Source organism: Alligator sinensis, unplaced genomic scaffold, assembly GCF_000455745.1.
Source record: "Alligator sinensis unplaced genomic scaffold, ASM45574v1 scaffold758_1, whole genome shotgun sequence".
NCBI lineage: Eukaryota > Metazoa > Chordata > Crocodylia > Alligatoridae > Alligator > Alligator sinensis.
In genome coordinates this window covers 661,920-676,095 of record NW_005842457.1, presented here as the reverse complement: position 1 = coordinate 676,095, position 14,176 = coordinate 661,920, and the positions used below count along the sequence as shown (strand labels likewise).

Sequence of the window (14,176 nt, the reverse complement as noted above, 5' to 3'; positions counted from 1 at the left end):
ATTCCTGATTTCTAAGGGAAGAAAAATAAGCTGTTAAAAACCTTTTAGGTCTCTTTTGTTTATAACAGAAGTCATGAAGGACCTTAAATCAATAGCTTCTTTTTTCAGGTCACCTTTGATTAATAATGAGAGATTGTATGTATAATAATTGATTCTTTCTCTTCTCCAGTTTTCTGAGGTGTGTGAAGACCTAACTTATGTTTATCTTCTCTGTCCTTAGAGGGAAAGGGGAACCTGTAACTGAGCTGAGTTGGACCTCCTGCCGGCAACTTCTCTACCAGTCAATGGCCACCATTCTTGCACATACAGGGTTTGAATGCGCCAATGAGAGTGTCCTGGAGACCCTGACAGACATTGCTCATGAATATTGTTTGAAGTTCACCAAGCTGTTGCGCTTTGCTGTAGATCGTGAGGCTCGGCTTGGTCACACCCCTTTCCCGGATGTCATGGAACAGGTGTTTCATGAAGTGGGCATTGGCAGCGTGCTCTCTCTGCAAAAGTTCTGGCAGCACCGTATTAAAGATTACCACAGCTACATGCTGCAGGTGAGGAGAGAAATCGGGGATCCACTGCCTTAAGAAATATGCTTGTAGGGCAGTTGCTTATTGTTATAGAGCAGGGGTGGCCAATTTGCAGCACAAGTGGCATGGGCAGCCTCTGTATGTGTGGCATGCTGCAGATCAAGGAGGGGACAGGCAACACAGCAGCAGGGCAGACATGACAGAAAGCAGAGCAGGAGATCAGACAGGAGCACAGGGTAGGCAGCAGAAATTAGAGGAGGTTGGGCAGGGACCACAGAGGGAGTAAAAAGCAGAGCAGCAGTTTGGGCAGAGGAAAGGGACAATATTGCTAACCCCACTGTGCCGAAAATCATGAGATGAACTATTTAAAAATCAAGAGATTGGCATGTAAATCATGAGATTCTATTTTTGAAGTGTGTGTTTGTGGGGGGGTAGGGTGGGGATTATTTGTGAAGGTATGAGGGGCTATGGGTGTGTGTGGGGGGGTTTGGAGCCCAGGGAGGGAGGGTCCCCACACACCCTGGCAGGAGGCGGGGTACTGTGGGTCAGGAGTGAGAGGCAGCAGCAGGGTTGGCAGGGACTGTGGCTTGGGAGTGAGGAGCAGACAGAGACACAGACAGCACCCAGTTCGTAAGTGGAAAGGGGTAGGGGGGAAGTTTGAGACTCCCATGTTGAGGGAGGGAGTGTGGCAGGAGCAGGGGCTTATGCTGGGGTGGGTCGTCTAGCGGCGTGGGGGGGGCACACTCCTGGCGGGCAATGTGCCCTTCCATGGAACAGTGGCGGGCTTCCCGCTTTGGGCTCTGTGCCCTGCTGCCTTTGCCCCAGGAGCCCAGCCATGCAATACCATTGCTGCCCACCTGGCAGCAGGAAGCATACTGGTGTTGTGCGGCTGACCTGGGGCAAAGGCAGCAGGGCGCAGAGCCCCGAGCACACACAGGGCAGCCCACCTCTGCCCCGTGATAGACACATGCCCCCCATGCCTCCCTTGGGTGTGCGCTGCTGTGGGGAGCTGCGCCCCTCCCCTGCACCTCTGAGCAACCTGCCCTGGACCTGGGGCCCCATTAACCCCAGCCCTGCTCCTGCCCCATTCCCTCCCTCACTGTGGGGGCCTCAATCTGCCCCCTGTCCCCCCTGTCCCTTCCCTTCCCCCACCACCCCTTCCCCTTCATAGACTTACCAGCTGGGAAAATCCAGAGACTGTGAGTTGGAGTTATTTTGACTTAGAAATCATGACTCTTGCAGTGTTTTCATGACAGTTGGTATTACTGAAGGGATCAGAGTGACACTTGGGGAGGGTGCAGGGCTTGCTTGTGGCACGTGTTCCAAAAGGGTAGCTCCCACTGCTATGGAGAACTGTCTGGCTCAGGAAGTTATGATCCAGCTAGATCATCTAGCTTCAGGAGGCCAGGGAGCCTGTGACAGGTTTTCTTTGTGGAACAGTAAAGGCCTAGGGTGGGGATGTACTTAACTTTTTGGAGAGGAAGTCCCTTGCTCTTGAACTGTCTGCCCCCTTGCCAACTTAGAAGGGATGTTGATGGCCATGGAGTGTGCTGCATCTTTGTCCAGCAGATTGGGGCCAGTTTGAGCCAGGAGCTGAAGGAAGAAAGGCATTGGGAATCTTTTACATTTTCATCATCTGTTTTTTTCCCCAGCAGCTCACAGTGTGTGATCAGTACTGAAAGAATCTGTTGTTTGAAAAGGAAATGATGAGATGAGAGACTCCATTCATCTAGAGAACTTGTGGTTAAATCCTATCAAATACCAGGTCCCTGATTTACCTGGTCTTTTATCCATTTATGGAAACAATCCCATAGCAGCAATGGGTTGCCTTATTTGTGAGGTGTTTTATCTGAAGCGAGTGGCAGTTACCCTGTGCGTGTTGGTGGGGAGGGGAACGCATGTGTGCACGTGCATAGTAGTAAAGTACCTGGTATTAATCAAAGTAACTCAAGTTAATCTGTGTTCAGCTTGTCACACAAGGTGGAACAGTCCCTGTGTAAGGAAAGCAAAATCACCGGGCAGAAGGAAAAAGTCAGGGGAGATTAATCAACACGATTTCTGTTTCTGCAGGGCATTGTGATATTCAGCTGTATTCTAAATAAACTCGTGAGCAAGCAAATAAAACTCATTTTAATGTGCAGCTTGTGGGCTGGTTGTGGTTTGTTAAAGCTGTGCAGGAAACTCAGTCTTTTGGGAATACACCACAGAGTAGCGTTGCTATGAGCTATTAAACAGCTGCTGCTTTCCACTTTAGAGGTGGCTGCATTTCACTAGTGAGAGAAACAGTTTCTGATTTGTTAAAGCTCTTTGGAATGGAAGTTGCTGTTCATGTATATGCGATAACTGCAGGAAATAGGATTTCCTTCAACCACATTTTCTATACTTAAGCACCAGCATATTGTTTCAGCATCAGAGACACGTTGTCTCTTTTGTGGGCTCATGCAGGTGCCAGGAGTGCAGAGGATCTGGGAATTCTGTCTACATTTAGCAAGAAGAGAGAGACTTGTACCCTGTGTAAAGTAGCTAGTCCGTGACCTGAGGCAAAATCTACCTCAACTAATCTTTCTAGGGATTTATACTTTACTCATTATTATGGTATTTGCCCACTCACTGATCTTGCAGCAGCACTCCTTCTGTCTCTCTGCCTGGCACCCTGTGGCCTAAACAGTTTGTGTAGATCAGAGCCATCTGCACTTATGTGTAGCATGAAAATCATGAGCATGAATGCAAAAAACCACCTTGTCTAGTATCCTGATTGTATTAATTAAAATAGATTTTTTTTGCTGTTCCTACCACATCCCCTGCTGTTTGAGTTCTATGTTTGCTGCCTAGCTGTGCCAGTACAGCTCATTCCCATCTTGCAGTAACCTTCATCCCCCTTCCATGCTGTTCCTCTGTTTGGGCTCAGGGTCCTGCATGCCTGGCCTACAGTTTCCTCTGCTTTTCTGGCATATGTCTAGACCAGAAAATAGATTTTGTTTAAAAATAGCTCTCTCGGCACACCTCAGTGCAGCCTTGTAACAGCCACTGTTATTCCAGCAAGTGGACTCTCCTGAGCAAGATTTGCTGAATGATATAAAACTACGTGATACAGGCAAGCATCTGTGTTAGGAGCAAGAGACTGTGAAGACTGTGAAACATGCTTTATTGATTGTCTATGATTGAAAAGGACCTAAGTGTCTAGGGCGTGAAATTTCGCTGCTGAATTTCATCCCCATATTCATTCACTATGCTGCAGAAAAAAAACCTCATTGCACTTTTTTGCTATTGAGTGGAAGATAGCCAGGTTGTGTAAACTGTGGTTGAAAATGCTGACAAACAGCCCAGGAGTTGTCTGTGTTTGGGATTGTTATTTTTAACCCAAGAAGTGGGATGCAGGACACACCTGGGCTCTTATTTGGTGCTGTGCACTTTGACTAGAGTGAATTTGACCTCTGGGCTCCATGTGTGAAATAAGAGGGCTTGATGTTTAGCAACCAGGTTACAGTTTTGAGAGGCTTCACTCATTCGCCTGTTAAAACCCTTTGATAAGAGGGGAAAGGAGTTCTGGAAGGCTGTAATATTATCATGGTGTATCATTGATGTTTGCTGTAGAGCCTGTTCCTTTGAACAGTGATGAATAGTCTGTTGGAGACTGGGGACATTGGATCATGGCTGCCTTCACTGCTATATCTGAAAACCACCCTTTCTTTATCTTTCCTACAATTCCTGGTAGGTTAGCAAGCAGCTCTCGGAAGAGTATGAGAAGATTGTCAACCCTGAAAAGGCAGCAGAAGACACAAAACCTGTGAAGATTAAGGAGGAGCCAGTCAGTGATATCACCTTCCCCATAAGTGAGGAGCTAGAGGGAGATCTGGCATCCGGTGACCAGTCTTTGCCAGTGGGAGTTCTTGGAGCTCAGAGCGAGCGTTTTTCTGCTAACCTGGAAGTGGAAGCATCCCCACAGACTTCAGGTAGGAGGCTGTCTATTGTCAGTCCTTTAGCTTTCTCAAATAACCTCATTTCAGTTACTTTAACAAAACCACAGTTGATGAGGCGATTCGGGGGGGAGGTACAGTGAGAGAGTAAAGTTCTGTTTTATAATAAAGAGCCGTATTATAATACAGAGCATTAGGGAGGTTCATGTAAAATCTTGGACAAACAACACTGGATGCAAAACAAGGAGGAACTGTAGTAGGTAGTGGAGTGCTAAAGATTGGCCCTATACAAAAAAATATAGGAATATTCTCTAGAAATAGTGAAATACCTTACCATCATACCATAATGTTACTTTAATGATAGCAGTCTTTGTTCTGGTTCTATAAAAGAAAATATTGTACATAGGTACCAAAAAGCATTGGCATGACATCTGTGCAAGCCATGACATTGTGTGATACTCTCCAGTAACAGACTGAGTACTGTGACTGCAATGATGCTGCTAAAGTGCTTACTACTAGCATGAAATACTGTAGTACCTTGTTTGGACAAAGGTAGCTTTCTTCCACCATCCCAGTATGTGGGTTGAAGTGAAAGATATTTTCCTGTGAAGCAGAAGAAGCTGCTCTTTATTCTTATTCCCAGTGAATAAGTGGTTAGAAAATCCAGTTGATTTTCCTTATGAGAAGTTGTGCCAGGGTACACTTCCACTTCCTTTTCCATGAACAAACAGCACAGAAATTTTTCAGTTGCCAGGAGGTGCTTGGAGCTGGTCCAAGAGTAACTCGAAAGGGGACACCTGTTGCTGGATAAGTTCAGGCTTGTTTAGTTTCCTTTGACAACACACTAGTGGTGCTGCCTCTAGTTTGTTAGTTTTCATTGAGGTTCTGCACTGAACTATGTGAATCAGGTCTGTCAGGTAGCTCATGGGCAGAGGTTCATATAATTGAAAAATTGTGGATGCAGTCTTTGGCACAGGAACAGTTTCATGAAGCAGATAAAGATAGCAGCTAAATTCATGAAGGAATGAATGATGAGACATGGACCTTGCATGTAGAGTTGAACCTGGCCTGCACTGCTGATGAACCTTACCTTTCTGATGACTCTTCATTCACTTATGTGATGTGGCCTGTTGAGTCTCTTATTCTAGTGGATCAATGACCACATCCCAAAACCACTAGGATTGATTTGGCCTTGGAGGCTGAACCCTTCTTGGTTCATAGAACCTTCATAGAAGCCATCCTCCAGGTCAGCATTGGTAGGCAACGTGGGCAGTCTCCCCAGTGTAGTGGCCTGTGTTGTTATCTGTTTTGTACCTACACCTAAGTTTCACACTCTCTACATACTGACTTGGCACCATTTACCACCTCCAGGTTCCCTGGAAAATGGCAACACTCCCCTTCATCCGTCTCAAAAGAAGGCGTGTTGTGAGTCTTATTTACAACCTACAAAACTCCTGCTGTTCCCCGCAGTAATAAATGTTTCACTTAGAAATCCAGTTAAAAGCTATGAGGTCTGTTCTACAATTAACCTTAATCCAAGTTACGTGTGTACTGAGGGGAGACTAGGCCTCTGAGTCTATTAGTTATGTAAAGAATAACACACTCTGCTGGGTTTTAGAAAACGCAAATCCCACTGACGTTTGGTTGGAAGCTCTTATTGTTGTCTGCAGTGCCTCTGAAATGTGAAGGGCTTTTATTTTTGTGGGGGAGGGAGTAAGCGGGCCTCTGTTGGCCCATGTGGAGATGCAAGTGATTCATCTGAAAAGCTTGGTATTAGCATCTACCACTTGAGACCAAGAGGTTAGCATGCTAGCTGTATATTAAATGCCTTGTGCCTCTCTGATATCGGATTGATGTTTTCTAATTAAGAATACAAGTGCTCTGTTCCTTCCTGCAAATCCCTGTTCACTTCACAGGGGCCTTTGGAAACCTCATTGCTGTAAGAAGTCCCACTGTGAAGCTGGGCAATGTTGAGTCTAGAATACCAGAGGAGGGAAGAGGAACAAGCTGGAACTGGGATTCAGAGCATCCTGAAAATAAGAACGAGGCCATTAGTGGAGGAAACAGCATCCAGTAGTACAGATCAAGGTGTCAGGAGCAATTCCATTCTAGTCCAGATTCTGACCATGTACATTATTGAGGGCAAGGGCAAATCACTTAATGTCTTTGCAGATGGGGAGGCTGAGGCAAAATTCGAGGTACTGTTTTTCTACCCAGTGGCATATCTTGAAGATTATTTTAGATTATTTGAAAAGTGCTTGAAGTTAAAGCTTTGAAGCAAGGCTTATTGTTGGTTTATAGCAATGCTCTCAATGACAGATGTCAAGAGCTAAAGGGAATAGGCATTAGTGATTTAGGAGTAATTGATGAAAGAAGGAAACCCTAAATATATCTTTCTCCCCTGACTATTGTTTAGACTGGGTTTGTAACCTTAAATCTACAGGACTGATAGCATGTTGATAATGATGCGTCCCTCACAGCTGACAAGAGTATATTCACTTGTAAGTAATCTAATGGGAGTCTTTACTGTGGCTTTTTGGACACCACCAGGCCCTGCAGTTCTTAGTTTCTATCTTCTAAGCTATGCAGGCTCCTCTCATCCCACTGGGTTTTCCAAAGCCTGTCCTGGGCTCAGCAGCTGTGGTAGGGTCTGTTGACTACACCACAAGTAGAAAGCTTGCAGTACAGATGCCATGGTGATGTTAGTGGAAGATTTTTCTTTGTGTAATCACAGTAATGGGATTACAGAAGGTTTGGCTCATCACCCAGAAGCTCAGCTGCTTTTTCAAACAGGAGCCAAGTCTCTTGAGTCTACATACTATGTTTGGAAATTTCACAAGAGCTGCCTTCTTTGTTTGCCAAATATGTCTTTTATTTTTCATGGGAATTTAACCCTGACCTAGAGAGATCAAATTTAAGAATGAGGAAAGATTTCAGTTTCCATTCAATCCTTTGCTGTTATGCTGAGACTTGCAACAAGGGACCCAATTAGTAACAGTTATGGTAGTGGGATTTTTTTGGTTTTATTTTTTAAAATAATATGCAGAAATAACAAAATCTATAATTACCCCTCTTGGGGCAAAAATAAATTAGAACAAAATTACCTGGTGCTGCTTAAAAATACATAGATAGATATAATTTGACATAGAAGGTCCTCAAGACAACCCAAGATGCATGCCAGTCTATGACTAGACATAATATTACCAACTGCTTTAAAATGAATGGGGTGGAGTGCAGTGTGGACACTTATCCACTGAGGCCTGAACTAAGAGCCAGTAAATTCCTTTAAGGTCAGCCACTGGACAACTATCCAATGATAATGAGCTAGGTTTGAACTGGTGACCAAGTAGTGGAAGGTTCCTTATCTCGTTACCATTTTCTATAAGGTAAGTTTTTGTGCACGTCATTGGATACTTTTTGCTTTGGGTCAAGCCAGGGCTTCTCTGTGAATTGTGTAGTAGCTCTTCTGCCTAATTTAAGGTACAACTGAAAGAAAAGGCATAAAGTGAGAAAGGATCAGCAAAGGTTTGGGCCATTCATCCAGCTTTCACAGACTTTGCTAGAAGAGTTCTTTGTTGAAGTTTTGGGGAGAAATCATGATTGTATTTGTTTGTATTGAAGTAATGCCAAAAAGTCCCAACCCAGCTCAACTGAGAAAAATGCTGTGCAAAACAAGAAGATGCAAAAAGTTGAGTTAATAAACATTAGGAATTTGGAGTAGGAGAGAGGATGGAGGTTGCCATAAGATCACATGAGTTCCATGAGTGAGCAGCACTTAGGAGCTCTGAACGGTTTTAATGGATCTGTTTTTTTTTTAAGGAGACACTGAAAATTCCCTCCAAATTCCTGGACTCCTTAATTTTCCCTGAAAACATGACCCAGGGCTCACTGACACTTTTGTTTCCCTTCAGTACAGGTTCTCCCCAGCTTGTCACCCAAAAATGATTAGTTCCTTTAAAATAAACTACATGCCAGCCCCACAGGTACAGGCAATGGGCCCTTTCTCGCTTGGGTGCCTGCACTGTGCACAGGTGAGGGGATTCTTGTTAGGTCACAAGGTTTCACTCCACATTGCTGAAGGAAGTGATGGGTGTCTGGTGCAAGAAGGTGAGAAGTCTGTCAGTCACTTGAGAATTTGACACCCCAGTGCTGGGAGACTGAAGGTGCCCTTTAAGGACTGCTGGTTCCACAGTGGTACCTTTTATTAGACCAACTGGAAAATGGCAAGAAAATTGTCCTTTTCTGCAAGCTTTTGGGATCAAAGTCCCTTCATCAGGCTCTGGGAAAAGTGTAGATGGTACAAGATGGTAAAAAGTCCCCGTAGGTAGGAAATAAACTTCATTTTTGCACAGAGAGAGATGAGGATGGAAGTCTGTCCATCTGGGTCCGTGAGTGTCTTTGTGAGCTGTGCTGAGTAACTCTTTGATGTGTTGATCAGGTAGAATTCCTTCCCTGGAGGTGTCAGATGGTAGGCTTTTTTGTCTCAGACCAACACGGCTACCAAGTACACCCCTTTAAGGACTGTGCATTCACCTAACCTTTCTCCAGTTACTCTCCCTTTTGCTATACTTCTTTCATAAAACAGCCCAGAGTCCAGTTTCTGACAATTTAGGGGTTCTGATGCTATAAGGTCACCACTGTATGGTGTACCTGTACTGCTCCCGAAGTCCTGGCTCCATGGAGAGCCAGGCCATCTTGGCAAGCCTCCTTGTGCTCCTGGCAGTAGCTGTTGTTGCAGATGTCTTGGAGATTGTTGGAGCCCACTTAAATTGGCCCTTCCTCTTGGGAAGTTCTTTAAAGGATTGCTTTTGAATGGAAGTAAGGGGCAGTGGGGCCTTTTCCAAGAGAGGCAATTGCGGTATGTACTATTATTTAAAAATATTTCAATTTTTTATTTCATAGCTAGCCTTTTTCTAGAAGGAATAGTCCAGCTCTAGGGGTTACTTTGCCCTTGGGTTTCTGTAACTTATCCTGTTGTTTGCACCCATACTTCCATTTTCATGCAGTTCTTATCCAGTGACTAATAGGTGCTCTCTCTTTCCAGGTGCTGAGGTGAATGCTTCCCCTCTCTGGAACTTGGCCCAGGTGAAAATTGAGCCACAGGAAAGCGAGGAGGGCAATGTTCATGGCCATGGGGTCCTGAGCACTGATGTCTTTGAGGAGCCCATGTCTGGCATGAGTGAAGCTGGGATGCCACAGAGTCCCAATGGCTCTGAGAGCAGTTATGGCTCTCATTCCCCTGACAGCCTAATGGGATCCTCTCCTGTCTTCAACCAACGCTGCAAGAAGAAGATGAAGAAAATGTGAAAGAGATGAAGGGGGCTTCTCTTTAGAGACCTGCTAGTGAGACAGTGAGGCAGAGACATTCTGTGAGCCTAGAGGGTGCCTGGTCCCATGGGGATGGATAAAGGGATGAGTCCTGAGTTTTCAGGTGTGCTATGTAAAATCCCCCTGTGATGTTCAGTCTAGTGCACATTACTCGTCTACCCATGATTCCTTTCTCCCTTGGGCTCTGTGCTCCATCCCTGCCCTAGGAAACTCGCATGGGACCCATCCACTCAACCTGCAAAATGGGTGGTGTCACCAAAAGACATTGGAAGGTGGGGTGGGTTGCCATGTGAGCAGTGGTTATTAAGAGAATTGTTAAGTCAAGATGCATGCAGACATGGGGATGATCTGAGTGGAGCCAGGACTGATCGCACTTTCTAGAGCAGTTCCTTCATTCCATTGGAATTGTATGTGGTGATATTAACCCAGCTGAGTTTTCCTGTTTGAAGTTCCTATCTTGACAACTTAATTTGAAATAACTTCTATTTTGGTGCCTTTTTATGGTGCAGCTGACTGATGACAATTATTTTTATTCTGTGAAAGCCACAGCTGATGTTCAACTCTGAGCCTTTAGCTGGATTCACTGAGTCTCTCTCTTCTTTTTTTTCCCCAAAAGCCAGAAAGAGCACGAGTCAAGCATGAGCAATGGTTTAAACTGGCTCTTTACCTCTAACCTACTGGGAGGTTTGAGGGAGATTACTGAGCCTTGTATTTGTCCTTACAATTGCAAGTTTATCTTTTGAAAGGATGAGCTCCAGGCACGGTATTTTGTTTGTCCATGTAATAGGCCTGACACACACTTTTTTTTTCTCATTGTCTTTTATTTCATTATACAGAAATAGAAACAAGGCAGACTTTTTTCTATGAATATGTCTAAGACAGTGTGGCCTCTGGTTTCAGGGACAGGTTAGAAAACCTGCCAACTCCAATTTTAAAGTTTCTTTCTAGTAGGGAAAAATAATATTTACCTCAGTGGTTGTGTGGGGGTTGATTAATACCCAGAAGGCACTGTGATCCTTTGAAAAGTATTGTATAAGTGTAAAATATCACTACTGTGTGGGATTGTTGCTGAATGGAGTGGGGAGATGAGAGCAAAGACAGCTAGTGAAGTGCTGGAAGATCTTCATTCTGGAGTGACAAGAGAAAGCAATCAAATACACCTTATATGAACAAGGACATAGATGATTACACTAGAATAAAAGTTTCATGCTTTAAGGCATAAACCAACTACTTACTGTTGTAGTTAGGAAATTTCTATCTCCTGAGTAGGTGATTTGACACTGGCACTTGGTAATGGTAAGAGTCAAAAGCATAATATTCTGCTAGATGGATTGTTAGACTGGAGTGAAATGGCAGTCCTTTTGATCTCCTTAGCTAAACTAATTGCATGAAGGGTCATGCTTATTGGGCTGGGGTCCAGGGTCCAGCCTTTTTGGAGCCTGTACCTTGCTCTGAACTCTGAATATTGTTCTGTTTGGTTTATGCACTTTGGGAACTTTACCAAATTATCTCATCGAAGAGGCCTGTGACGTAATGCAGGGACATGCATCTGAGAGAATGGTGGGTGCCTTGATCACTGAGTGGCTTTCAAGTCTTGTAACTGGCTCAAGAAGGAAGGCTTAACCACTCCTCAGGGCTGCAGAGTATCTTCCTCTCTCCAGGGCTTTAGTAGAATCTCTCAATCTTCAGTCTTCAGTGCTTTCTTTATGCTGGTGAAGTACAGATGCTCCCGTCTTACTTTTTAATTATGCTCTTGTATTTTGTTTCCCTTCCACACCCATTCCCCACATAACGTACGCTTTGCAGCAGGCCAAGTCTGAGTGCTTGAAGTACATTTAAATACTGTGGAAATTCACCCTCTATTGATTCTACTATGTAGCCATAGCATAAGAGAGATGTGATATTGATTCTCTTTTTGAGAGTTGTTTATGCAGAGAGATTAGAAATGCACCAGGATAGCTTGTACATTTTAAAATGATGGCAGGGTAAAATCTTTTACCTTTTTTTCCCCACCCTGTTATACTAAGTGTCTTCTGACATTTGTATGTTTGGTGATGCTTTCTTTTGTACAGATGGAAGCTTTAAATTCCAGTCAAGTAATTCCCTCAGAACATTCCTGAGATTTACTGTGACATTTATCATGCTCAAAATAGTGACATTTCAAGCCGAGCTTAGTAAGTTGCATACAGACAATGTGCTCTTTTGAGGAGCCAAACAAGATTTTACTAGACATTTATGCAGTTCACATCTCTTAGTCCCTGGACCTAAGATTATAGTGAGATTGTGGTGTGTGCTAGAATTGGTGCACTGACAACTTGGTCATGGAAAAAGCTCTCATCTTATCTTTTAACTGATACCTGATGAGGGGTTCTGTTGAATGAACCAATTCAGAATTGCACAGTTTCATTGGCAACATCGTCTTCCATTCTTCTATTTCCCACTGTGAATAGTTATGTACTGACAAGTCAGAACGTGGAATTTTGACAAAGCTTGTATCAAATGGCACTAATTTCTTTGGAAATCTGTCTTCCTGTCAGTAGAAATGTTGCTATGGACTTGGAGAGATGGATCAGTAAGAATTATTTGTGTTGGGAGATTTTCATTGGAAATGGTGGAGGGACAGATCAGATAAGATCCTATATGAATGTACTGCGGTCTCAAATCTTTTATTCTCTAGAAAGTTCCTTCTCTCCTGTCTGAATACCTGAGCCTGACATCATACCACTCTTCCTGCAAACACCACTACACATGCAGGTCTAGGTCTGATTCCCCCTGTAGTCTTGTGATTTGACTGTATCCTCACTGTCAAGATGGGCAGAGGGCTTTATTGAAAGAGATTTTTTTTCAACCAGAACAGCTTTCAACTGAAAAGGAAAATGGGAAACAAGATGGGAGGAGGCAGGAGAAAGCAGTATGAATAAATGCTCACTTACAAGGCTGCTGCATGTCGTATGTGTGGAGGGGATACTTCAGTGATATTGTTTAAATATTTAAACATTTTATAAGAGTAAAATATGTACCTTTGTCTGTGTTACAATGGAGCAAAATTGTCTGAAATGTTGCATATCCTTTTTCTTTCTTCCTGGGAGAGAGTTTTCTCTGTTTACAAGAAAATAAAAGTTTAATCTATGGAAACTTGTCTGAAAAGTGATTTTTTTCAGCATGGGGAAGGGGAGAGGAGAGGACTTGTTTAGAATGAAAGATTCAGTGTAAATAGTCCTTCAGCTTTGTAACAGTAACGCTTTACAAGGAGTGAGTCCAAATGTAGCTGTTTAGGAATACTATGGAAAAAGTGAGCAACCTATAGGGATATTTCTCTTGGTGTATTTTCATGGAGTCCTGCCTGACTTTTGAGTGCCAATGAGAGGAGAATCGGCCCCCGCTGCGCCCAGACTATGGTATCAGCACCAATATTGTTGGTTGGCACTCATTTAGTGAAAGCAGTTCAAAACCATTGGCACATTGCTTGCATTGTCACAGTTCCTGGGAGCAAGCCATGGGGCTGTCTCTTTGTATGGCAGCCTATTAGTGCTGCAGTGTCAGGGAAGATGGGATGTTTCTTCTCTGCCATGGATTAAGTAATGCTTGAGCTGCGGTAACTAAAGGGGAGTAAGATGTGCACCCCCTCCCCTGCCCCTGCAGAGTCTGGGGATGCAATAGTGATGTTTCTGACTTTGTAGCCGCACCAGACAGAAATAGAACATGCAATGAAGCAGGGAAATGGCAGAAGGCCAAGGTCTGTTGACCTGAAGGAGAAAGCATGGTAGTAATATGCCATGGTTTCTCTGAGCAAACCACAAGGGTGGTAACATTACACCCACAAAAAGCAAACAGTTGCAAAACCTGCATCTGGGTACAAGAGGCACTGCAATGTCCTAGCATTTGTAGACCAGCCTGGTAGTCTTCTCACTCCTTTCCTGACAAAAGTCTTGGAGGAAGACTAAAATAATCAACCCAATTCCTACATCCACCTTGGGCTCCAGGATCAGAAGAGGCGCTTATGTCCCAGTTTAACTCCCCTTTTCTCCAGTGGCTGAGGAGCCTGCACATCATTCTCTCAGTTTGGACAGTAGAACGCTTTTCACAATTTTCCCAGTAACCAAATATACCATTTTATGTAATAGGAGAAATGGGTATAAACAATGCACGTTGTCCTGGTCCCACTAAAATTGATATGAGCTTTGCTTTACACTCTACTAGGTATTATATCTGGATTTGACTAGAAATGGCATGGGAGTTAAAGATTGCAGCTTGTATGAGTCAGCCATAGGTCCTAATGCACACTAAGAGGCCTGGGGGGCCTTGGCAATTGCCTTTTCGACTCGTGTCATGTCAAGTATTTTAATTCAAATGCCAGCTTCATACCTGGGGCTGGCATCCTCTCCAAATTTGACAATGGTCTTCAATATC

General features: G+C 44.0%; 1 protein-coding gene across 1 annotated transcript in view; it reads left to right on the top strand.

The window, feature by feature from the left end:
- Positions 1-12,901, top strand: part of SUPT7L (SPT7 like, STAGA complex gamma subunit) — a 19,858-nt gene extending 6,957 nt beyond the window's left edge. The window contains exons 2-4 of the mRNA XM_025212349.1: positions 221-545; positions 4,237-4,474; positions 9,483-12,901. Of these exons, the coding sequence (XP_025068134.1) occupies positions 221-545; positions 4,237-4,474; positions 9,483-9,745 (826 nt within the window). The 3' untranslated portion in view covers positions 9,746-12,901. The remainder of the gene's footprint in view (positions 1-220; positions 546-4,236; positions 4,475-9,482) is intronic.
- Positions 12,902-14,176: the final 1,275 nt, after the last annotated feature.